This window comes from Anser brachyrhynchus (assembly GCF_964034855.1).
Source record: "Anser brachyrhynchus genome assembly, contig: SCAFFOLD_335, whole genome shotgun sequence".
Classification (NCBI taxonomy): domain Eukaryota; kingdom Metazoa; phylum Chordata; class Aves; order Anseriformes; family Anatidae; genus Anser; species Anser brachyrhynchus.
The window spans coordinates 62,797-85,334 of NW_027663629.1; the positions used below are offsets into that span (position 1 = coordinate 62,797).

At 58.9% G+C, this 22,538-nt stretch overlaps 4 protein-coding genes across 8 annotated transcripts; 3 read left to right on the top strand and 1 right to left on the bottom strand.

The window, feature by feature from the left end:
* Positions 1 to 2,830: 2,830 nt before the first annotated feature.
* On the top strand, positions 2,831 to 4,373 carry LOC308187117 (histone H2B 5). The gene has a single exon (XM_080609269.1). It carries the CDS (start codon positions 2,889 to 2,891, stop codon positions 3,267 to 3,269), a length of 381 nt encoding a protein of 126 aa, XP_080465395.1. The 5' UTR covers positions 2,831 to 2,888; the 3' UTR covers positions 3,270 to 4,373.
* Positions 4,374 to 5,319: 946 nt separating this feature from the next.
* Positions 5,320 to 5,976, bottom strand: LOC308187116 (histone H2A type 2-C-like). Its single transcript, XM_080609268.1, has one exon. It carries the CDS (start codon positions 5,936 to 5,938, stop codon positions 5,549 to 5,551), a length of 390 nt encoding a protein of 129 aa, XP_080465394.1. The 5' UTR covers positions 5,939 to 5,976; the 3' UTR covers positions 5,320 to 5,548.
* A 136-nt stretch (positions 5,977 to 6,112) lies between these two features.
* LOC308187115 (uncharacterized protein) lies at positions 6,113 to 10,325 on the top strand. Of its 4 annotated transcripts, XM_080609266.1 has the most exons (7): positions 6,113 to 8,000; positions 8,104 to 8,139; positions 8,230 to 8,508; positions 8,608 to 8,919; positions 9,086 to 9,208; positions 9,630 to 9,667; positions 10,142 to 10,325. In XM_080609266.1, the coding sequence occupies exons 1-7, from the start codon at positions 7,343 to 7,345 to the stop codon at positions 10,289 to 10,291; spliced, it is 1,596 nt and encodes a 531-aa protein (XP_080465392.1). In that variant the 5' UTR covers positions 6,113 to 7,342; the 3' UTR covers positions 10,292 to 10,325. The 4 variants fall into 4 exon arrangements, with proteins under 4 accessions (XP_080465392.1, XP_080465390.1, XP_080465391.1 ...); XM_080609264.1 differs by having other exon boundaries at positions 8,230 to 8,919; XM_080609265.1 differs by lacking the exon at positions 8,104 to 8,139 and having other exon boundaries at positions 8,230 to 8,919.
* Positions 10,326 to 13,784: 3,459 nt separating this feature from the next.
* Positions 13,785 to 22,498, top strand: LOC308187118 (long-chain fatty acid transport protein 2-like). Of its 2 annotated transcripts, XM_080609271.1 has the most exons (11): positions 13,785 to 14,084; positions 14,178 to 14,930; positions 17,232 to 17,441; positions 17,893 to 18,051; positions 18,813 to 18,937; positions 19,015 to 19,209; positions 20,003 to 20,093; positions 20,331 to 20,529; positions 20,627 to 20,724; positions 21,500 to 21,630; positions 22,112 to 22,498. In XM_080609271.1, exons 2-11 carry the CDS (start codon positions 14,450 to 14,452, stop codon positions 22,286 to 22,288), a joined length of 1,866 nt encoding a protein of 621 aa, XP_080465397.1. In that variant the 5' UTR covers positions 13,785 to 14,084; positions 14,178 to 14,449; the 3' UTR covers positions 22,289 to 22,498. The 2 variants fall into 2 exon arrangements, with proteins under 2 accessions (XP_080465397.1, XP_080465396.1); XM_080609270.1 differs by having other exon boundaries at positions 13,785 to 14,930.
* The last annotated feature ends 40 nt before the right edge of the window (positions 22,499 to 22,538 follow it).

The following is a 22,538-nucleotide window of genomic DNA, read 5'->3' on the forward strand; positions in this document are numbered from 1 at the left end:
TATTAATAACCCCTGTTCTGCAACAATTATTCAAAACTGATCACTATTAAATATTTTTTACAAAACGTTACCATCACTAATATGCTATAATTATTACTAATAAATTATCATTAACTATGATTAATAACACCATTAATAAAATTACCTTCAATAATCATCACTACTAAAATTACCATTATTATCAAGAAAATTATCGTTAATTATGATTAATAAAATCAGTAATAAAATTATCAGTAATAATTATCGCTACTAAATTTATCATCATCCATTAGTAATAAAATTGTCGTTAATTATGATTAATAGTATTTGCAATAACTAACTATTTAGCAGCTTTTCATAAAAATCTCCGAAAAAAATATCGCAGAGTCCCCCGCGTAAGGCCTGCGATGAGCCGCAGAGCCTATTTTGAGCAGAGAAAGAAAGAAATTAGGTAGGTTTTTAAGGATGGGAGGAAAAAGACAGCTAGCAGAGGATGGTTTCGATCCATCGACCTCTGGGTTATGGGCCCAGCACGCTTCCGCTGCGCCACTCTGCTGGTCGTTACATTACTGTATAGTTTAGGCTGATAAGCCATAAATGGAGGAATTCTGCAATTACAACGAAGTTCTAGGGGAAAAAAAAAGACAAGGAATCACCGGAGCCTTTCACCGTGCGGATAAAAAAAAATAGTAATAAAAAATAGAATAAAAACGCAGTCCGCTGCTGGTGGAGATGCCGGGGATTGAACCCGGGACCTCATACATGCGAAGCATGCGCTCTACCGCTGAGCTACATCCCCTGCGCGCGCCTCCCGCCCGCCGCCGCCCTTGGCTCCGCCTCCTCCCCCCCGGCGGCGGCCGCGGGCCCGGCGCGCCCCATGGCGCCGCGGCGGCGGGCGGGAGCCGCGGGACGAGGTGGCCGAGTGGTTAAGGCGATGGACTGCTAATCCATTGTGCTCTGCACGCGTGGGTTCGAATCCCATCCTCGTCGGCGGGCGAACCTTTTGGTTTGTTTCTCCTTATTTTTCCTCCCATTATATGGAATGCGTCTCCCGTTTATCGAGGGCGTTTTCTCCGCTCAGCCTCCCCCTTTTGTTTTGCAAACGTCGCCCCACCGCCAAGCGGGGGTTCCCCCCCGTTTTGGTTTTTTTTTTGTTTTTTTTTTTTTTTTTGCATAAATGCGCAGCTTTCACGCTCTGCTGTTTGCGAGAGTTCTTTCGGGATCCCCGAGCAGTTCTGTAGATAGGGGGGGATTCCCCTGGGAAATCGTGGGGGTCCCTCTAACCGAGCCCCCACTACTCCTGAAGGCGTGCCAGGGGCTCCCCCCGCCTTTTATTTACTTTACATCTACAAAACCTCCCTCACGCGCAACTTCCCGTGCCCCCCATTTTTTTCAAGTGCAGGTGAGGATGCTGCTGCAGCTCCCGAGAGGGGGACCCCTTTGCTCTTTCCCACTGCCCCCCTTTCTTTTGCACCCCTCCCCCGTGCAATTTTCCCAGCCCTCAGCATCCTTCGCCCAGCGGAGCAGCAGCGATCGAAACCGCCACCGCGGGTCTCTGTGGCGCAATCGGTTAGCGCGTTCGGCTGTTAACCGAAAGGTTGGTGGTTCGAGCCCACCCAGGGACGCGGACATTCCTGTTTTTTCCACCCCCCTTTTTTTTGCTATTTCACGCTTTTGACTCTTCCCCATTTAAATCCGCTTCCTCTCCGCTTTCCATTCGGCTAAAAAAATAATATGAAAATATAACTTTGGTAAACGGGGATGAGGCGCGAGCGGCTCCTGGGAGCGCTGCCTGCGGTGAGGCTCAGGGCTGATAAGGAAAGGAGAAAAAGAGCACTTTGCATTGGCCGGGAATCGAACCCGGGCCTCCCGCGTGGCAGGCGAGAATTCTACCACTGAACCACCAATGCCCTTGTTGGAACAGCTTTTAAACTAAGAAAAAAGAAGCTAAATAATCTTAAATAAAGGACCTTAAAGTAACTTTATAGTAGTATTATATGGTAGATTCCCTCACAACAGCGCACTGCTGCTCGTAACGGAAGCGACGCCCCCACCCCACAGCCACGCGACCCCAGCCCCCATCTGAGCAGCATCGCCCCGCAGCCTCCCTTTATAGCCCCGCCTCGATCCTGATTGGCTGCGCGCAGCACCCGCTGGTGTGGCGGGAGAGCGCCGCGCTCCCCTATTGGCCGCCCAGCCGCGAGCGTGCAGCCCGGAGAGGGGAGCCGGTTTGAATTCCGCGCGCTCGGCGCTGATTGGGTGTCTCGTGCGGGAGGGGCGGAGCCCCGCAGGGGATGGCGCCAGTGGCTCCGGGGAACGGCCAGGAGCGCTCCCGGCCCCGCGGGGCCCCGCTCCGAGCGGCTCCGGCGCCGTTTACCCTGCCCCGCTCCTCCGGAACGCCCCGCCGGGGCTGCTCCACCACCCAGCCCAAGGGAGCCGGGCGGCCCCGGGATAAACCGCGCCGGAGCAGTTTCAGCGCCGTGTCCCCGTCCCTAAGGAACGATCGCTCCGGTAGCCTCCGGTAGTGTCTGCCCTCGGGGAACCGGCGGAGCGCCGCCCTCGGTGCTTGCCGCATCCCCAAGCGGCGGCTGTGCCCCGGCACTGAGCGTGCAGCACGGTCCCCTCTTTTCCCGTGCAACTGATGGGCGCTGAGGGATTCAAAAGACGCGAGCCGATTGGCCGGCAAGCAAACCCTTATTATCCAATCAGAGCCTGCATTCTGGAGCCGCTGTATTTGCATGCAGGGTATCCCTTTCCGCGGGGCCGGCTGCTCCGTCTCAGCCAATGGGAACGCGCAGAGCTGGAGCCGCTCATTTGCATAAGGCCGCTATAAAAGCGGCCCCGCCGGCTCCGTACGTTCACTCGTTCTTTGCTGTCCTAGTGGTGGAGGTGAACGCAGCGAAAGCACGATGCCTGAGCCCGCTAAGTCAGCGCCCGCCCCTAAGAAGGGCTCCAAGAAGGCGGTGACCAAGACGCAGAAGAAGGGTGACAAGAAGCGGCGGCGCAGCCGCAAGGAGAGCTATTCCATCTACGTGTACAAGGTGCTGAAGCAGGTACACCCAGACACGGGCATCTCCTCTAAGGCTATGGGGATCATGAATTCCTTCGTCAATGACATCTTCGAGCGCATCGCGGGTGAGGCTTCGCGCCTGGCGCATTACAACAAGCGCTCCACCATCACCTCCCGGGAGATCCAGACTGCCGTGCGGCTGTTGCTGCCTGGTGAGCTGGCCAAGCACGCTGTCTCCGAAGGCACCAAGGCGGTCACCAAATACACCAGCTCCAAGTAAAGCGCCTGGACCCACCTGCAGGACCTGTTTGGCTCAACTCAAAACCCAACGGCTCTTTTCAGAGCCACCCACCTTCTTCCAAAAGAGCTGCTATTGCTTCTGAGCAGTATTGCTTCTGAGATACCCACGATATTTTTCTGTGGATTATGGTAGCTTGCGTTATTGCGTGTAAGGTTTGGAGATAGCTTTAAAAAAGCAACACTTTTCAAGTTATTTTCGAAATACGTTGCTTCCTATTTGCTAGTAGAATCTGCTCTAAGGGCTGCAGTTACCGGGTTGCTGCCTGTTTATAGGAAGCTGATAAACGCCAGGCTGGGGGGGTTTCTGCTGAGCCCAAGGTGCTGGGATCCAACCGAGCCTGCGCGCGAACATCGCATTCAAACCGCTGCTCTGCTCTGATTGGTCCGCGTGGGAGCAAACGTCACTGCGGGGTGGGGGGAGCAAAGGGAGCTGCGGTGCGGGTTTCAATCAGGTCCGACCCCAGCCTTCAAAAGGCTGGGGGCGGGGATACGGAGCTCAGTGGGGGCGGTGCCGGTGAGGTAGGTGTGTGTGAAGCGGGTTTTGTCCTGTATCCTATAGCCCTTTGTACGCGGAGAACAACTTTCCGTTTCTATAGAGGGCTTTATTTTTACTTAATGCTAGATGCATATAGGTAGACCGTGTGCGGTGGGAGTTTTGCCTTTAGCTGCCTTTAAGGCTTTATGGAGACCTCTCTGTAAGGCAACCAGTCAGAATTACTTAAGGTCAGAATTTAATTAAGCTTCTCTGAGGCACTAAAATAAAGCCTTACTTACAGAAGAGTATTTTTTTTAAGGATGTGCAATAGATCAATCTAAAAAACATTATTAATGAATAATCTAGTGGTTTGCTGGGGAATGAAATTGTCATGCTGCTGTTTGCACCCCTTGTTTTTTACCTGGAAAACATGAGAATTCTTCCTGCATCCTGATCAGTGTAATTCTGAGCTGCTGTGCTTCGACTGTGTTTATTCCTTGCTTACAGTCACTACTGTTGTGTGGCAATGAGCTGGGGGTCCAGAGTGGCCCATAGCGACCTTGCATGTGTGCAGTGCAGGTAATAAAACAAAAAAAAGTAGAATATGAAGAGGTGAACTGGGATGTGGTTTGGGGGGGGTTGTATAAGTGCAGTTATACTTCTATTCCCTGCTCTAGCCTTTTGGTAACTCGCCACAGGCTGTAAATGCGGTGCCCCAAAGAAATAGGCCTTGGGGAAAGCTTTCGGGTAGATCTCAGCCGCGCGGCGGGATGCAAACAACACACGGCCATTGGTCGCATGGATTACGTAGCGGACCAATCAGCATGCGCGTTTTGGAGCCGGCTCAGTGGTGTGGTCGGCTACGCTCCTCCGCGATGAACTGCTCCGCGTGGTGCACTTTCAGCCAATGAGAGCGCGTTAAATGGAGCCGTCATTTGCATAACGTCTCTGTGCGAGCGGCGCCCGCGCATCCCCCGGGTCCCGGCGCCCGTCCCTAAGCAGGCGGGGACGGCGAGAGAGAAGAAGGGAGACGAGAAGCGGCGGCGCAGCCGCAAGCCGAGCTGCTCCATCTTAAGTGTACGGGGGGCTGGAGCAGGTGCACCCGAGCAGAGCCATTACAAAGCCCCGCAGTGACCGCTGCACCAGCCCTAAATGAGGGGGGCTGGCCCCAATTTCACCCCAACGGCCACCCCCTTTGGGGCCACCCACGTGTTCGGGCCTTTATTTATGGGAGGTGCTCCCCTGGGGGTCCTTAATAAGGGCTTCTGGTAATGCTTTGCAGTGGTAATGATTTATTCACCAGGGGTTGAGATTTCTTTCTCCGCCTGACTCCCCTGCTGTGGGTAGCAGAACAGGGGAAGACTCTACCTGACAGAGGATTAAGATAACAGCCCTGAGATGCTCATTGTAAATCAATTTAAAGCTAATTTAAAAGGGTGCAGTATAGAGGAACAGTGGCCATGCCTGAGAAGCATGGGGTATTTTCCCCAGGACCCCATTCACCCTTTATTATGAAAGTCTAGGCATCACCTGCATCCCAGCAGGGTCTAAATCCTTTAATCCTAAAGCAATTTATTTCCCCCTAATACAAACAGTGAGTGTTATTTCAGAACCTGCTAAATAAAATATGCGCCTAGTCCTCAGCACATCACCCCTGGCCCCAAACACAGCTCACCCTGATCTTCCAGCTCTTTTTCTGACATGGTGGGTGGCTCTTAAAAGAGCCTTTGGGTTTGAAGAGAGAAAAATCTCAGGGTTCCTTCACAAATCCACTCACTGCTGCTTCACTTGCCCTTGGCCTTGTGGCTCTCTGTTTTCTTGGGCAGCAAAACAGCCTGGATATTGGGCAGGACACCACCCTGGGCGATGGTGACACCCCCCAGCAGCTTGTTGAGCTCCTCGTCGTTGCGCACAGCGAGCTGGAGGTGCCGGGGGATGATGCGTGTCTTCTTGTTGTCCCGAGCAGCGTTACCTGCCAGCTCCAGGATCTCAGCTGTCAAATACTCCATGACAGCAGCCAAATAAACGGGGGCACCGGCCCCCACGCGCTCAGCGTAGTTCCCCTTGCGCAGCAGGCGATGCACGCGGCCCACGGGGAACTGGAGACCGGCGCGGGACGATCGCGACTTGGCCTTAGCCCGGGCCTTGCCCCCCTGCTTCCCGCGCCCCGACATCTCCTGCGCCCCACTCACACCGCGACTAAGCGCACCGCGCCCCGGCCCTGTCTTTTTATACCCTGCAGCGGATCGAAACGGCGCTCTCCTATTGGTCATGATGCCTCTCCCTCGGAGGACCAATAGGAGAGCAGCGCCGCAGACGGGACTGCAGGCGGAGCTTCGGCGCGGCTTTTCTTCATGGTGGGCGGGGCGGCGGGGCGTTGGCCAATGAGCGAGCGAGATGAGCGGCGACCGGAGGTTATAAAGGGGGGTGGGTGGCGCGGTGGGGGCCAGTGTGCGGGACTCGGCGGTGGGGCGAGGGGAGCGCTTGAGTGCAAAGCGTCACGGCGAGGCGGCGATGGCTGCTGCGCGGGCTGCCGGCTGCACTCCTCGCTTCTTCCCTCGCGTTGCATACAGAAATTTAAGTTGTATAAGCGAGTGTTTTTTAACTCGTTAAAGCTGTTTCTCGATAAAAACATACCGTGCGGTTAAGCAGAGGCAGCCGGTTCGCCTTTCCGTCTTTTTTTTTTTTAAATAAACCTAAAAATTGAAGACTTAAAGTTTCTTCGGTCGTTATTTAGCGGGCAGAAGCATGCTGAGCTGCCCGAGGGCCGGGCTCCGGCCGCGGCTCGCGGTCCGAAAGGCAGCCTCACCGCCCAACGCTTGGTGCTGGGCTGTGATTGGCCGCGCCGCAAGCTGGCGGCCTTCCCATTGGTTCGGAGAGAGGCCGGGAGGCGGGAGCTGGAGCATGGGAAGGGGCGGTTCTCACTCAGGTCCGCCCCCGGCCTATATAAGGAAGCTCCGCCCAGCGCCCCCCCGGCAGCGCGGCCCGGTGCGGTCGCGGGGTCGGTTTCCCGTCGGTTTTCCCCACCCCGCTCGCCAACCGCGGAACCTTTTTCCCCTTCAAATCTTTCAGCGCCGTCCCCCCTTCCCTCCGAACAGAGAGAAGTTCTTTTTGCCCTTTCCCCTCGCTAAACGCCGGGGCGCACTCGTGCCCCGCCCGAGCGTTCCCATCGCTTTCCCTCCAAGCATCCCGTGCCGCCGCCAACCTCCCCGCCCCGTGCTTCACATTTCCAGAGAATCACCAAAACAGCCTGAACCGAAACGCTCAAAGTTACAACCAGAACTCTCTAAAACCCATGAGGAGGCGGTAGGAGAACACAACCAAGAGCCCGGATAGCTCAGTCGGCAGAGCATCAGACTTTTAATCTGAGGGTCCAGGGTTCAAGTCCCTGTTCGGGCGACCATAATTATTTTGCCGGTGGCCTCGCCGGCTCCCTGCCCTCGTCTCTCCTCGCCCCAACCCAGCTCCCGCGGTCCCCGCAGCCCCGGGCCGGGTTCTTTTAGCGGCGGAGGCGCCGCGGGCGGTGGAGCCGTGAGGGGCCTGGCGGGGCTGCCCGCGCGGGCCGGTCCCATGGTGTAATGGTTAGCACTCTGGACTCTGAATCCAGCGATCCGAGTTCAAATCTCGGTGGGACCTTGCAGCTTTCATTTTTTTGTGAGCGGCGCCGTTTTTGGTGTTGGGTGTCCCCGAGGGCAACGAGTCCCCCGCTCCCGGCCCTTGGGGACAGCAGAGGAAAGCCGCCGGGGGACTGCGCGTGGTGGCACAACGCGCTGGGGGCAGAGCCTGGATGCCAGCACCTTTTGGGGACTGCAGGTGACGTCCCCTGTAGGGCGCCCCGGTGGGGTCCTGGGTTTGGCAACGCCATGGGACACCCACGATGGGACACCCAGCACGGGACACCCAGCACGGGACACCCGGCGTGCGGGGACAACGCTGCGCTGCCCTTAGGGACGGCGTGTGACACCCCATCGCGGACCACGTGCGGCACCCAGAGGGTGACGGCGTGCCACCCCGTCGAGTCACCCCCGTCCCAGGGACTACGGGCGCGACATTTTCCTGTCCCCAAGGGGAACCGAGAGTGGCTCTGCGGCCACTCCCTGTCGCGCTCGCTCTTCTGCTCACGGTGGCGGTGGGACGACCGGGTGCAGCCTCCCAGTGCCTCCCAGTGCCTCCCAGTGCCGCCATCCCCAAGCTGCTCCCGCCTCATGGCACCAACGGCGGTGGCTTTCATCCTCAGTGAGTAACGTGGGGACGTGGTGCTGGGATGGGGGGGGGGGGGCGGTTTGGTGGCCCCGCGTGGGGCCAGGACCCCCGGCAGCGGCCCCCGTGTCCCTTGCAGGTTGGTGGCTGGCGGCACGCGGCAGGGCGCAGCGCCGTGAGTACGGGGACGGGGGGGACGGGGACAGCGACGGGGACACGGGGCAAGGGACAGGGGAGGGGTCTCACCGCCGTGTCCCTGTCCCAGCACGCCAACCCTTCCTCTCGCTGCACCCCAGCAAGGGGGTGGCCCTGGGGGACAGCGTCACCCTGCGGTGCCACCTGCCCCGGCCGGCTCTCTGGGTCCTGCTCTATCGGAACGAAGGCCGGATTCTGCACCAGTACAGCACCGGGGAGCAGAATAGGACCGAGTTCTTCTTTGGGGACGTACAGCGGGAACACGCGGCGACGTACCGGTGCCAGTACGAGGACAAGGAGACAACGGAGCTGTCGGCGCTGAGCGACCCCGTGGAGCTAGCGGTGACGGGTGAGGGGGACGAGGGGGCGTCCCCGGGGGCTCCCCCGACGCCCAGGGGTGTCCCCCTGTCCCCACGGGGGGTCCCATCGCTGTCCCTTCCCTGCGCAGACGCCAGCTTCCCCCTTCCCGGGACGATGCTGAGCCCTAGCGGGCGCATGGAGACGGGGACCGACGTCACCGTCCGGTGCTGGGCACCCCACGGGGCCACCTTCCTCCTGCATAAGGACGGGTGCCCCCCCCCCAGCCAGCGCCAGGACCCCCAAGGGGGGGACACGGCCACCTTCACCCTCCCCGGGGTGACCCCGGCCGATGCCGGCACCTATAGGTGCTCGTACATCCCCCGCGGATACCCCTTTCTGTCCTCGCCCCTCGGGGACAAGGTGACGCTGGAGGTGACACCGGCTTCGGGAGCACCCCAAGGTGAGCCCCCCCACCCCCCCTTCCCCCTCCCCATTTAGGTGCTGAGTTCCACCCCCCCCACCCCACCCCAGTGTCACCCATGGGTGGCTGTGTCACCACTTCCCATCTCCGGGGACGGCTGGGGATGAGGACACGGCAGCATCCGCCCCCCCCCCCCCCCCCGCAGGCACCGAGGGGGGGCCCCGGAGGACCCTGCTTGTCGCCGTGGGGGGGGGCTGCGCCGCCACTGCCACCCTCGTCTTCAGCCTCGGCCTCTTCTTCCTCCTCACCGCCCGGAGACACCGGAGAGGTGAGAGCCGTGGCGGGGAAGGGGTTAAATGGCTTGGGGACCCCCCCCCCCCAATGTGTCACCTGTGTTCCTGGGGTCCCCCATAGCCCCCCCCCCCAATCCCCAAGCACCCCCCTGGGGCTCCCTATGGACCCCCCCCCCCGCTGTGGCCAAGGGGATGAGTGGAGGGGGGGGTCCCTTGGGGGTCCCCGCTGTCCCCTGGGGGTGTCCCCAAATTCTGGGGGCTCCCCAATGTCCCCGAGGGCTGGGGGGGGGGGGGCACTGTGTCCCCACGGGATGGGGGGGGGATGTTCCCCCCCCCAGCCCCACTCCTGGGGGTCTCTGGCTCTGCACACGTAAAGGTGGGACCCCGGCCCCCCCATGCAGGGAGGAGACCCCCCAAGGCCCCCCCATAATCTCCTGCCCCCCCCCCCCCTTTTAGGTGCCTCCCCCCAAGGGCTGGGGGCCACGGAGCTCCAGGTGAGTGCCTGGGTCAGGCCCCCCCCCAGGAGACCCCAAATCCCGACCTACCCCATGGGACCCCCCCCCCCCCCCAGACACCCCCAGGGAACCCCAAACCCTGCCCAAGGGGACCCCGAGGCGCCCCAAACCTTACCCGCCCCCCCCAACTCCATGGGCACCCCCAAATCCCACCCGTGGGGACCCCCAGATCTGCACCACCGCCACCCCCAGACCCCAAACTGAGCCCCCCCAAGCCCCAAAACCCCCCCAGGCCCCATGGGCACCCCCAAACCCCGACCCACGGGGACCCCAGAGCACACAGAGCCCCCCCCTGACCCAAGGGAACCCCCCTGGAGAGCCCCCAGACCCCACGAGCGCCCCCAAATCGAGTAGCGGGACCCCCAAGCACCACCCGTGGGGACCCCCGGGATGCCCCCCCCCGGGATTTCGGGACCCCCCCGTGTCACCCTGCCTGTCCCCGTGTGTCCCCAGGTGCCCCCCCGTGACCCGTGGCCCCAGGAGGACAGCGAGCGCCTGACCTACGCGGAGCTGCGCCCCCCGGCCCCCGGCCCCCCCCGAATGCTCGCCGCCCCCCAGCCCCCCATTATCTACGCCCAGGTGGGTGCTGGGGGACCCCACTGATGCCCCCCCCCCCCAGTGCCCCCCACTCCAATAAAGGCCCAGTCCCAGTTGGGGATCCCCGCCTTGTTCATGGGGGGGGGGGGAGCAGACCCCAAATTCCCCCTCTATGGGTCCCCCTCTTCCCCCCCCCCCAGACCTCATGTTCCCTAACACCCCCCCCCCAAGCACCCCCAAATCCTCTTGGTGCCCCCCCAAAACACAAAACCACCCCCCTGGGACTCCCCAGTCCTTCAGGGAGCCCCCCCCCCCCCAGTCCTTCTTGGGACCCCCTAAACCCTCCTCAATCCCCCATGTCCCCTCATCTCCCCCCCCAAAAAAAAATATCTACACTCTGGGACCCCCAAATCCTCCTTGGCGCCCCCCCAAATCCCTACCCAGAGCCCCCCCCAACCCCCAAATCCTCCTGGGGTGCGTTGTTGCATGCACAGCCACCCTATTGGGGACCCTATCGAGCCCCCCCCCCCGCCCCGTGCCACCCCCCCAGTTTGGGGACCACAAGTTTTGGGGGTGCCTGGGGGGTCTGGGGGCTCTCCAGGGGGGTTCCCTTGGGTCGGGGGGGGGGGCTCTGTGTGCTCTGGGGTCCCCATGGGTCGGGGTTTGGGGGTGCCCATGGGGTCTGGGGGGGTTTTGGGGCTTGGGGGGGCTCAGTTTGGGGTCTGGGGGTGGCGGTGACGCAGATCTGGGGGTCCCCACGGGTGGGATTTGGGGGTGCCCATGGAGTTGGGGGGGGCGGGTAAGGCTTGGGGCGCCTCGGGGTCCCCTCGGGCAGGGTTTGGGGTTCCCTGGGGGCGTCCTGGGGGGGGGGTCCAAGCTAGGGAGGGAGATTGGGGGGCAGTGGGGTCCCTCCTGGGGACACGGGGGAGGGGGGGGGCAATTCTCAGGGATATTGGGGAGCCCCCAAGAATTTGGGGACACCCCCAGGGGACAGCGGGGACCCCCGAGGGACCCCCACTCATCCCCTCGGCCACAGCGGGGGGGGGGGCCATAGGGAGCCCCAGGGGGTGCTCAGGGTTTGGGGGGGGCCATGGGGGACCCCAGAAATACAGGTGACAATTTGGGGGGGGGGGGGTCCCCAAGCCATTTAACCCCTTCCCTGCCACGGCTCTCACCGCTCTGCATCCGGCGTCTCCGGGCGATGAGGAGGAAGAAGAGGCTGAGGCTGAAGGAGAGGGTGGGGGAGGTTTGGTCCTGCCTTTTGGGGAAGGATTCCTAATTTTGGAGTTTTTTTTTATCTTTCCTTTTGGGGAAGGATTCTCAATTTCAGACCATTTTGTCCTGTGTTTTGGGAAGGGTTCCCAATTCCGAACGGTTTGATCCTGCCTTTTTGGGGAAGAACTCCCAGTTCTGGAGGTTTTTATCCTGCCTTTTGGGGAAGGATTCCCAATTCCAGCCCGTTTCATCTTGTGTTTTGGGAAGGATTCCCAATTCCAGATGGTTTTATCCTACTATTTTGGGGAAGGATTCCCAATTCTGGATGGTTTTATCCTGCCTTTTTGGGAAGAACTCCCAGTTCTGGATGTTTTTAATCCTGCCTTTTGGGGAAGGATCCCCACTTCCAGACCATTTCATCCTTTTTTTTTTAAGGGTTCCCAGTTCCAGATGGTTTATCCTACCTTTTGGGGAAGGATTCCCAATTCTGGAGGTTTTTTATTCCACTTATGGGGGAAGGATTTCCAATTCTGGACCATTTTATCATTTTTTTTTAAAGGATTTCCAATTCCAGACCATATTATCTTGTGTTTTGGGAAGGATTCCCAATTCCAGATGGTTTTATCCTACCTTTTTGGGAAGGATTCCCAATTCTGGACCATTTTATCCTTTTTTTTTTAAGGATTCCCAGTTCCAGATGGTTTTATCCTACCTTTTGGGGAAGGATTCCCAATTCTGGAGGTTTTTTATTCCACTTTTGGGGGAAGGATTTCCAATTCTGGACCATTTTATCATTTTTTTTTTAAAGGATTTCCAATTCCAGACCATTTTATCTTGTGTTTTGGGAAGGATTCCCAATTCCAGATGGTTTTATCCTACCTTTTGGGGAAGGATTCCCAATTCTGTAGGTATTTTTATCCCCGTTTTGGGGGAAAGACTTCCAACTCCGGACCATTTTATCCCACCTCTTGAGGAAGGATTCCCAGTTCTGGAGGGTTTTATCCTGCCTTTGGGGGAAGGATTCCCAATTCCGGGTGGTTTTATCCTGCTTTTTGGGAAAATATTCCCCTTTCTGGAAGCTTCCTCCACCCGAACCCGACAGAACCAACCCCAGGGGACCGGGGCTCGCCGCCGGTGGCGGATCCGGAGCCGTGTAGGCGACGGCCCCGGGTTGCAAAACCTCGAGCACCGCCCGGCACGTTTCACCTGCGTTGCCAAAAACCCTTCGACCCCGTAACAATTTTACTGCGAGCGAGGAGCCGGGGTTGCAAATCGGGGCCGAAGGTGACTGACACAGCGGTGAGGTTGCGTCGAACCCGTTTGCCGGTTGCCTTTTTTTTATTATTACTAATTAGCAGAGAGGTTAAATAACCCTTCAAGATACAGCTTGCCGGGCGCCCACACCCCGTTTAAAAATTTAAATGGGATTTAAATGGCAGAGCCTGGGGCGTTTTTTGTTGTTGTTGTTGTCGGGTTTTTATTTTTTATTTTTTTCCTGGTCTGGTGATGAAAGAAAAACGCGTTTTTATCTCCGTTCGGACGGGGGGTTGTGGGGTGGTGAAATGGGGCCGGTCCCGCCTGGCCAGGGCTGAAAATGCAGCCGGGTTCGCAAGAAATTGGGGGGAAAAAAACGAGGAGATTTTGGGGCGGGAGGGTTCTGCGTGGGAACAGCAGCAAGGGGAAGGCTGAGAGCGCCCGTTGTCCCTTTTTATAACGAGAAGGGAAACGGGGTTTGGGTGGAGGCTGTGGGGGATTTATGGGGCTTTGGGGGATTTATGGAGGCTACGGGGGATTTATGGAGGCTACGGGGGACTGATGGAGGTTTTGGGGGGCTGGATGGAGGCTTTGGGGGATTGGTGGTGGTTTGGGGGACTCGATGGAGGATTTAGGGGCTGGATGGAGGCTTTGGGGGCTTGGTGGTGGTTTGGGGGACTCGATGGAGGATTTAGGGTCTGGATGGAGGCTTTGGGGCTCGATGGAGGCTTTAGGGGCTGGGTAGAGGTTTTGGGGACTGGATGGAGGTTTTAGGGGATTGATGGAGGTTTTGGGGTCTGGAGAAAGGCTTTAGGGGCTGGATGGAGGCTTTAAGGTGCTCAACGGAGGCTGGATGAAAGTTTTAGGGGCTCGATGGAAGCTTTAGGGGATTGATGGAGGTTTTGGGGGATTGATGGAGGTTTTGGGGTCTAGATGGAGGCTTTGGGGTCTGGATGGAGCCTTTGGGGTCTGGTTGGAGGTTTTGGGTGATTGATGGAGGTTTTGGGGGCTGGAGAGAGTCTTTAGAGGGCTGGATGGAGGCTGGATGAAAGCTTCAGGGGCTGGATGGAGGCTTTGGGGACTGGATGGAGGCTTTGGGGGATTGATGGAGGTTTTGGGGGATTGATGGAGGTTTTGGGGTCTGGATGGAGGCTTTAGGCGCTGAATGGAGTCTTTGGGGACAGGATGGAGGCTTTGGGGGATTGGTAGAGGTTTTTGGGGATTGACAGAGGCTCTGGGGTCTGGATGGAGGCTTTGGGGATTGGCAGACCTCCCGTCCCATTGCTGCGCCCGGGGAAAACCCGGCCGGTAACCCAAAACCAAGAGCAGGTGGACGGGAGGACGGGCAGACTGTTAGGCGGACGGACGGACGGACGGACAGCTAGCTCAGGTGGGTAGCCAGATGTCGGGAGGGCGGGTAGACAGACGGACGGTGGCGGGACGGACGGGCACCTGAGATTGCCGTACCCGTTCGTCTCAGCAGACGCGGCTCCAGGAGCAGGTGCTGTGGACGGACAGACGGACGGACGGACGGATGGACGAGGAACCCGGTGACGCAAGCCGCCCCCGCGGTGACGCTCCGCACCCTTCGCCGGGGCAGGGCCGGCGGCGTCAGGGGAAAAAAAAAAAAGAAAGAAAGAAGGAAAGAAAAAAAAAAGAAAGAAAAACAAAACCACCCCAGGGGCAAACGCGCCGGGGCAAGGTGCGCGCGGGCGGCGGACCTTGCCCTGCAGAGCCCAGCGCCGCGGGGTGACCATGCTGGGGGTGGTGACGGCGGCGGCGGCCGGGCTGCTGCTGCTGCTGCTGCTGCTGCGGGACCGCTTGTTCCCCTTCCTCTGGGCGGACCTGGGCGCCTTCGTGGCCTTGGCGGGGGCTTCGTTGCGGTGTCGCCGCCGCCTGTCCCGCCGGCCCGCCGTCACCCTCCTCGAGGTGTTCCAGGAGCACGCTCGACGCCAACCCCGCCGCCCCCTGCTGCTGTTCCAGGACAAGCGCCACACCTACGGGGACGTGGAGCAGCTCAGCAGCCGTGCCGCCCGCGTCTTCTCCCAGCGCTTGGGCTTGCAGCCGGGCCAGACCGTGGCCGTTTTCCTCCCCAACGAGCCCACCTACGTCTGGACATGGTTGGCGTTGGCCAAGCTGGGCTGCGCCATGGCGTGCCTCAACTACAACGTGCGGGGCCAGGCGCTGCTGCACGCGCTCGCCGCCGCGCGGGCCACCTTCGTGCTCGCCAGCACCGGTGAGTGGTGCCCCGGAGGGGGTGGTGGTGGTGCAAAATGTGTGTGTGGGGGGGTCTGCTGCTGCTGCTCGCATGGCTTCGTGCAGGGGTTGCACACTTCGGTGGCCTGCAAGTGTGCCCGCATGCATGTTGGGGGTTCTGCATGCTGTTGCAATGTGTGTCGGTGGCTGTGCATGGATTTGCAGGAGTGTCAGTGGCTGTGCATGGATTTGCAGGCGTGTCAGTGGCTGTGCATGGATTTGCATGCATGTTGCTGGCTGTGCATGGATTTGCAGGAGTGTCGGTGGCTGTGCATGGATTTGCATGCATGTCGGTCGCTGTGCATGGGTTTGCATGCATGTCAGTGGCTGTGCATGGATTTGCAGGCATGTCGGTGGCTGTGCATGGATTTGCATGCATGTCGGTCGCTGTGCATGGGTTTGCATGCATGTCAGTGGCTGTGCATGGATTTGCATGCATGTCAGTGGCTGTGCATGGATTTGCAGGCGTGTCAGTGGCTGTGCATGGATTTGTAAGTGTGTCAGTGGCTGTGCATGGATTTGCAGGCATGTCGGTGGCTGTGCATGGATCTGCATGCATGTCGGTGGCTGTGCATGGGTTTGCATGCATGTCAGTGGCTGTGCATGGATTTGCAGGCGTGTCGGTGGCTGTGCATGGATTTGCATGCATGTTGCTGGCTGTGCATGGGTTTGCATGCATGTCAGTGGCTGTGCATGGATTTGCAGGAGTGTCAGTGGCTGTGCATGGATTTGCAGGTGTGTCAGTGGCTGTGCATGGATTTGTAAGTGTGTCAGTGGCTGTGCATGGATTTGCATGCATGTCGATGGCTGTGCATGGATTTGCATGCATGTTGCTGGCTGTGCATGGATTTGCAGGCGTGTCAGTGGCTGTGCATGGATTTGCATGCATGTCAGTGGCTGTGCATGTTTGCATGCATGTCAGCATCTCCTCATGCATTTATGTGCCTGTGCATCAGCGGCTGCGTCAGTGTCCGTGCACGGATTTGCACGTGTGCATGTGTCCATGCGTGAATTTGCATGTGCCCCTGTGTGTCTGCATGCATGTCAGTGTCCCTGCATGTATTTACACACCTGTCAGTGTCCATGCATGGACTTGTGTTTGCGTCAGTGGCTTCGCACGTGCATAGATTTGCACGTGCTGTTGCCCACACGCGTGTCTGTGCATGAATTTGTGTGTACCACTTCTACACGTGTGACTCTGCGTGCCTGCACGCCTGTCAGTGTCTGTGCGTGCATTTGCACGCCGGTCAGAGCCCCTAGCTGCTCTTGCACGTGTGCCCGTGTTGCTCCACACATCGCGTGCGTGGGTGGCTGCTGTTTGTGGAAGACGTGGAAGCGTGCAAGAGGTCATTCACACGGGGCCACCTGTTTGCACGCCCAGGCGTGGCCACGGCCGCAGCCCATTGCTCACGCGTGTGCACCCCGGAGCCCCGGTCAGTGTCGTGGGGTGCACTGGCCGTGCCAAGGCTACGGGTTAATTATTGCCAGATCGTTGCCGGGGCCAAAGGTCCTTTTGTTTCCATCGCGAGGACGTTTTTGGGAGCAGGAGGCAGGAAGAAAACACTCATGTGTACATACCTGGTTGGGGCACCCATCGGGGTGCGCAGGGTGCCCCCTTTGGGGTGCTTTGGGTGCCCTGCTGAGATCCTCGGGGCTCTCATATGGGTCACTCTGGGTGCTGGTCCTATTGGGGTGCCCAACTGGGATCCTTGAGGCACCCATCCAGGGTGCCCATCCAATTGAGGGCCTCATTTGGGGTACACCGGGTGCCCTTTTGGGGTGCTTCGGGTGCCCAGTTGGGGTCCTTGTGGTGTTCATTTGGGCTGCTCAGGGTCCCCATTATGACCAAGGTGCCCATTGGGTGCCCACCTGGGGTCACTGGGGAGCCCAACCACAATGCCCTGGGTGCCCATACGATCAAGGTGTCCATTTGGGGTCCGCTGGGAGCCCACCTGGGATCATTGGGGAACCCAACCATGATGCCCTGGGTACCCAACTCATCTAGGTGTCCATTTGGGGTCCAACAGCAGCTCATATGGGATCACTGGGGAACCCAACCACGATGCCCATGTGATTGGGGTGTCCATTTGGGGTCCATCGGGAGCCCACCTGGGGTCATCGGGGAGCCCAACCATGATGCCCTGGCTTGCATCTGACCAGGGCACCCACTTGGGGTACATGGAGCCCCCATCTCAGACTCTTTCGGTTCCCTTCTTGGACGCTCAGAGCACCCCCCCCCCCAATTTGGGAACCTCCTCACCCTGTCCCCTTGTCCCCGCAGAGCTCCAGGACGCCCTGGAGGAGGTGCTGCCAGACCTGCAGCGTGACGGCATCAAGGTCTTCTACCTGAGCTCCACGTCGCCCACGCCGGGTGTCGAGGCCCTGCTGCCCGCCATCGAGACGGCCTCCGACGAGCCCCTGCCCGGCCACTACCGCGCCGGCATCACCGCCAGCTCCAAGGCCATCTACATCTACACCTCCGGCACCACCGGTGAGGCCACGGAGGGTCTCCTCCTCAGAGAACGGCATCTGGGGGGGCTTGGGTGCTACGGGAGAGGAGCTGGAGGGGTGGGCGAGATGGTGTGGGTGACGCCAGGGAGGTGGGTGGGGGTCTTGTGGGTTTTTTTTTCTCCAACCCTGGCTGTCCTGTGTCCGCCTGGGCTTGGCTCCTCATGGCCGTGTCCATGTGAGGGTTGGGTGTCCCCAAGGACGGAGAGCCACCACTGGGACAGGAGTACAGGACCCCCCCCTTGGTAGGGTCAGATCCCACCCCAAAACCAACACGCCACGAGGTTCCTCACGGCTCCTCCCAGCAAGGTCTGAAGGCCTCTAGGGATGGAGACCCAGCACCCGAGGGAAGGGTCTACGCCCTCCCATCCCACGCGGGCGCCTCCACAGAGGACATTTCCCACCCGCCCCCCCCCCCCCGCTCCCAACCCCAGGGCTGCCCAAAGCGGCGGTGATCACGGAGCAGAAGCTGATGATGGTGGCCAACCTGGGCCGGATCTGCGGGCTGCGGGCCACCGACCACATCTACACGACGCTGCCGCTCTACCACTCAGCCGGGCTGCTCATCGGGGTGGGAGGGTGCCTCGAGGTCGGTACGTACCCCGCGCCCCACGTGGCCTGGCCAGCATGGGGGGAGGGGGGCGGACAGACAGACAGGGATGGACGGATGGAGAAATGGGTGGGGGAGAAGCAAGAGGAAAGAGAGAGGGGACGAAAGGGGAGAGGGAGCCGTACGTGGATAGGGGATGGATGGATGGATGGATGGATGGATGGATGTTTTATGGAGCTGGAGGGACATTTTATGGAGCTGGGTGGATGCTTTATGGAGTTGGACGGATGTTTTATGGAGCTGGATGGATGGATATGTTATGGAGGACAGGTGGATGTTTTCCGGAGATGGATGGATTCGTGTAGCTGGATGGATGAGTATTTTATGGAGAAGGATAGATGGATATTTTCTAGAGATGGCTGGGCTGATAGAAATGGACAGATGGATTTTAATGGAGATGGATCAGTGGACATCTGTCTTCTGGAGATGGACCGAAGGACGATGGACAAACGGGTGGAGGGAAGAAAAGGAGAGATATTTACAGTGATAAATGGATTTGTGGGGGGATGGATGGACTGACAGATGACAAAAAAGTGAGGCTGGAGAAGGAAAGAAAGAGGAATGAAGAGAGAACAGAAAAGGAAAGAGGAGGCTATAGATAATGGGTGAACATGGGAATGAATAAAAAAAGACACGAGGATGGATGGATGGATGGATGGATGGATGGATGGATGGATGGATGAAGAAAAAGGCAAAAAAGAGGGAAAAGAGGAAGGGAATCATCACCGCACCATGTCCCCGCAGGAGCCACCTGCGTCCTGCGCGCCAAGTTCTCTGCCTCCCAGTTCTGGGACGACTGCCGCCGCTACAACGTCACCGTCATCCAGTACGTGGGCGAGCTCATGCGCTACCTCTGCAACACGCCCAAGGTGAGGCCTGAAATTCACCCCCCCGGGGGGGACGCGACGCCGCGGGGCGGGTGCTGAGATGGTTCCTCCCTTCGCAGCGCGACAACGACCAGAAGCACGGGGTGCGTTTGGCGGTGGGCAACGGCCTGAGGGCGGAGGTGTGGAAGGAGTTCCTCCAGCGCTTCGGGCCCATCTCCATCTGGGAGTTTTACGGGGCCACTGAGGGCAACGCCGGCTTCATCAACTACACCGGCAAGATCGGGGCCGTGGGAAGAGCGAATGCGTTCCTCAAGGTGAGCCACCAGCGGTGACGATGGCAGGGAACTAACGCAGACCACCTTGGGGATGCCAATGCTGTCCCTCAAGTTGGGTTGACGCAAGAGCAGGAACCCCTTGGTTGCCCTCCTCATAGCGACCAACCTGGAGAAACCAACGCCATCCACCAGGCAGGGTTCATGCAAGAGCGGGATCTTCAAGATCCCCTCTTCACACCCAAAAGGAGTCCCCGCCACCTGGTCGGGCAGTACTGACTCAACAGTCCATCAAGGTTGGGTTCATGCAAGAGCGGGATCTTCAAGATCCCCTCTTCACGTCCAAAAGAAGTCCCTTCCACCCTGTTGGCAAACATTTGACTCAACAGCGCTGACTCCGAGGCCATTTTTTGGAGCATCTGTGGCAACGTGGACATCTTTGTAGACCCAAGAGAGGCCACCTGGTCTCACTTTTTGCTCTCCAACCACCAGCACGTCGAGCAAAAGCTGCAAAACTATTTTTTTTCCGCCCTTTTCCACCAGTTGCAGCTCTCGGTATTCTCCCCCAGACCTTTTCGTTTGAAAGGCAGGGTGGATGAGCTTGGCGAGCGGTTGAATGCATTCGGTTAAATCTTATTTAAATATAAAAGGGGCGATTAGTTCGGACGGAAAACGAGGCTACGCAAGATGTTGGAATTGGGCGCGGTGGGGTCCATGGGTTTTAACGAGCGAATAACGATGGATTGGACCTGGCACTGGAAGCATGTCCTCCCACCCATTTTTTTTTTCCTGCATTTCTCTTCCGCCCACCGATTTCTCCTCCTCTGCCCTCCAGAGTTTCGCTCCCTTTGAGCTGATCAAGTACAACGTGGAGCAGGACGAACCCATACGCGACGAGCGAGGATTCTGCATCCGCGTCCGCCCCGGTAAGAAGAGATGAGCCTTGCGAGGGCCTTTTTGGCAGGGGAGAGACAACGGAGGGTTGAGATACATCAAAGCCAGCTCTTGGTCTTTATCACCATCGTCTTGGTGGCTGGGAGCCACCAGAAAAGCCCCGAGGAGAACAGCAGCATCCCCAAGCACCCCGTGGGGCACGGAGATGACATTCTCTGGCACCAAGGCACTTTGCTGACTGGCCCCAACCCTCCTCTCCCTCCCCGAAGGTGAGACGGGGCTGCTGGTCATCAAAATCACCAAGAACACCCCCTTCTACGGCTACGCGGGCGATTCCAAGAAGACAGAGAAGAAGATCTTGAGAGACGTCTTGGTCAAAGGTGACGCCTTCTTCAACAGCGGTGACCTCCTCATGATGGACCACGAAAAATTCGTCTACTTCCAGGACCGTGTGGGAGACACTTTCCGGTAACCCTCTCCAACGCGGTTGCTCCCACGTCCACGTGGGCAATGCCATCTCCCGGCCCGAATTCCTCCTCACAGCTCCATCCCTTCGCTTCCGCAGCTGGAAAGGGGAGAACGTGGCCACGACAGAGGTGGAGGCCACTCTGGCCATGGTGAACTTCATCCAGGAGGTCAACGTCTACGGGGTGTCCGTGCCGGGTGAGTACAGGGCGGTGCGGAGGGCGAGTGGGACTAAAATAAGCATCCAGGGACGCTTCAGCCGCGTGATGTGGGCTACGTTGCTCTGAGCGGCCACCAAAAAGGCTCAAGTAGGATCTGTTGACCCAAAAGAGGAGGCCAGTGTTGTTTTGGGTTCACTACTACTGCTGCAGTGGTCCAAGACGAGTAAAACAGGGCTCTGTCGCCCGAAATAAGCATCCAAAGTTGTTTCGGGCAAGTAACACATCCACATAAAGGTCCAAGTGGCCACCAAGGAAGCAAAACCAGGATTTAGTCACCCAAAATAAGTGTCTGGCGCTGCCGTGGGCGCACAGCGTGGTTCTGTGAAGGTCTGAGCACCCTCCACGAAGGTTAAGGGGTGACCCGGTTGTCCAAGCCAAGCGTCCAATGTTGTTTTGGACACGCAACATGCCCCCTAAGTGGTCTAAGCAGCTACCACAGAGAGCACAGAGGGATTTGGTTGCCCAAAAGAAGCATCTGATGTTATTTTGGGCAACTGACGTGCCCCAGTAATGGCCCACGTGGCCACCGGGGACTTGGTTTCCCCAGAGAAGCGCCTGGGGTTTTGGACCACCGCGTATCCTCGTAACGGCCCGATGGTCACAACGAGGGCTGAAATGGGACACGCTGACCCAAAATAAGCACCCAGCATCGCTTTGGGCACACAACAGCTCCCCGTAACGGTCCAAGTGGCCACCAAGAAGGGCAAAACAAGACCCGGTTGCCCAAAATAACCCGCCAGCTCTGCTCGCAGGGTGCGAGGGGAAGTGCGGCATGGCGGCCATCCGCCTGAAGCCTGGGATGAGCTTCGAGGGCGAGAACCTCTACGCCTTCACCAGGGAGACGCTGCCCAGCTATGCGGCCCCCCGCTTCGTGCGCATCCAGGTGAGCGGCCCTGGCTTCGGGGGGGGGGCTTCCAGGGGGTGGTTTTCGGCCTCTTGTCTTCCAACGATGGCGCTGGGGCTTCTGGCGGTGGTGCTGATGACGCCGTTGGGGTCACCTCGTGCTGGCGGCGGCGTTGGGGCAGATTTCTGACGACGGTCTCAAGGTCCCCCACTTCCGATGACATCTTTTGGGTCGTCCCATTTCCGATGACACCTTCTGGGTCGCCCCGTTTCCAACGGCACCTTCCGGGTCCCCAAGCCGATGGCGACACTGGGGTCACCGCTTCCAGCGTTGTCACCTGGGTCCCCCTGTGCCAACGACTCCCCACGCTGAACAATGACGTCTAGGCCCCCGCTTTCCAATGACGGTGCCATGCCAGCGACACCCGCTGGCGTCCCCACGGTTCCGACGATGATCACGCCACGCCGGTAACGTCATCCGTCCCCCCCCCCATTTCTGACGACGCCATCCGTCCCCACAGGAAGCCCTGGAGATCACGGGGACCTTCAAGCAGTGCAAAGGCAACCTCGTCAGGGAAGGCTTTGACCCCGACATCATCAAGGACCCGCTCTTCTTCCGCGACGAGAAGACGAAATCCTACGTGCCCATGAACGCCGACATCTACGCTGCCATCCAGGAGGCGAAGCTCAACCTGTAGAAGGAGCCTCGCCGCGGCGGGGCTGACGCTTGCCTCGGGGTGACAGGCGAAGCCAATCTGGGGGCTAATCAGGCATTTTTGCTTCCTTCGGGGAAGTTTGTAACAGCACTGGAGCACGACGAGGGCGAGAGGCTGGTTTCGGTTCTCAGCATCGTGCCCGGTGCCTCCGCACGGTGCTGGCTGCGGAAATTAAAGGCTTAGTTCTGATTATCTGGGTCCAGACGGGTGCCTGGATGACGAGGGACGTTTT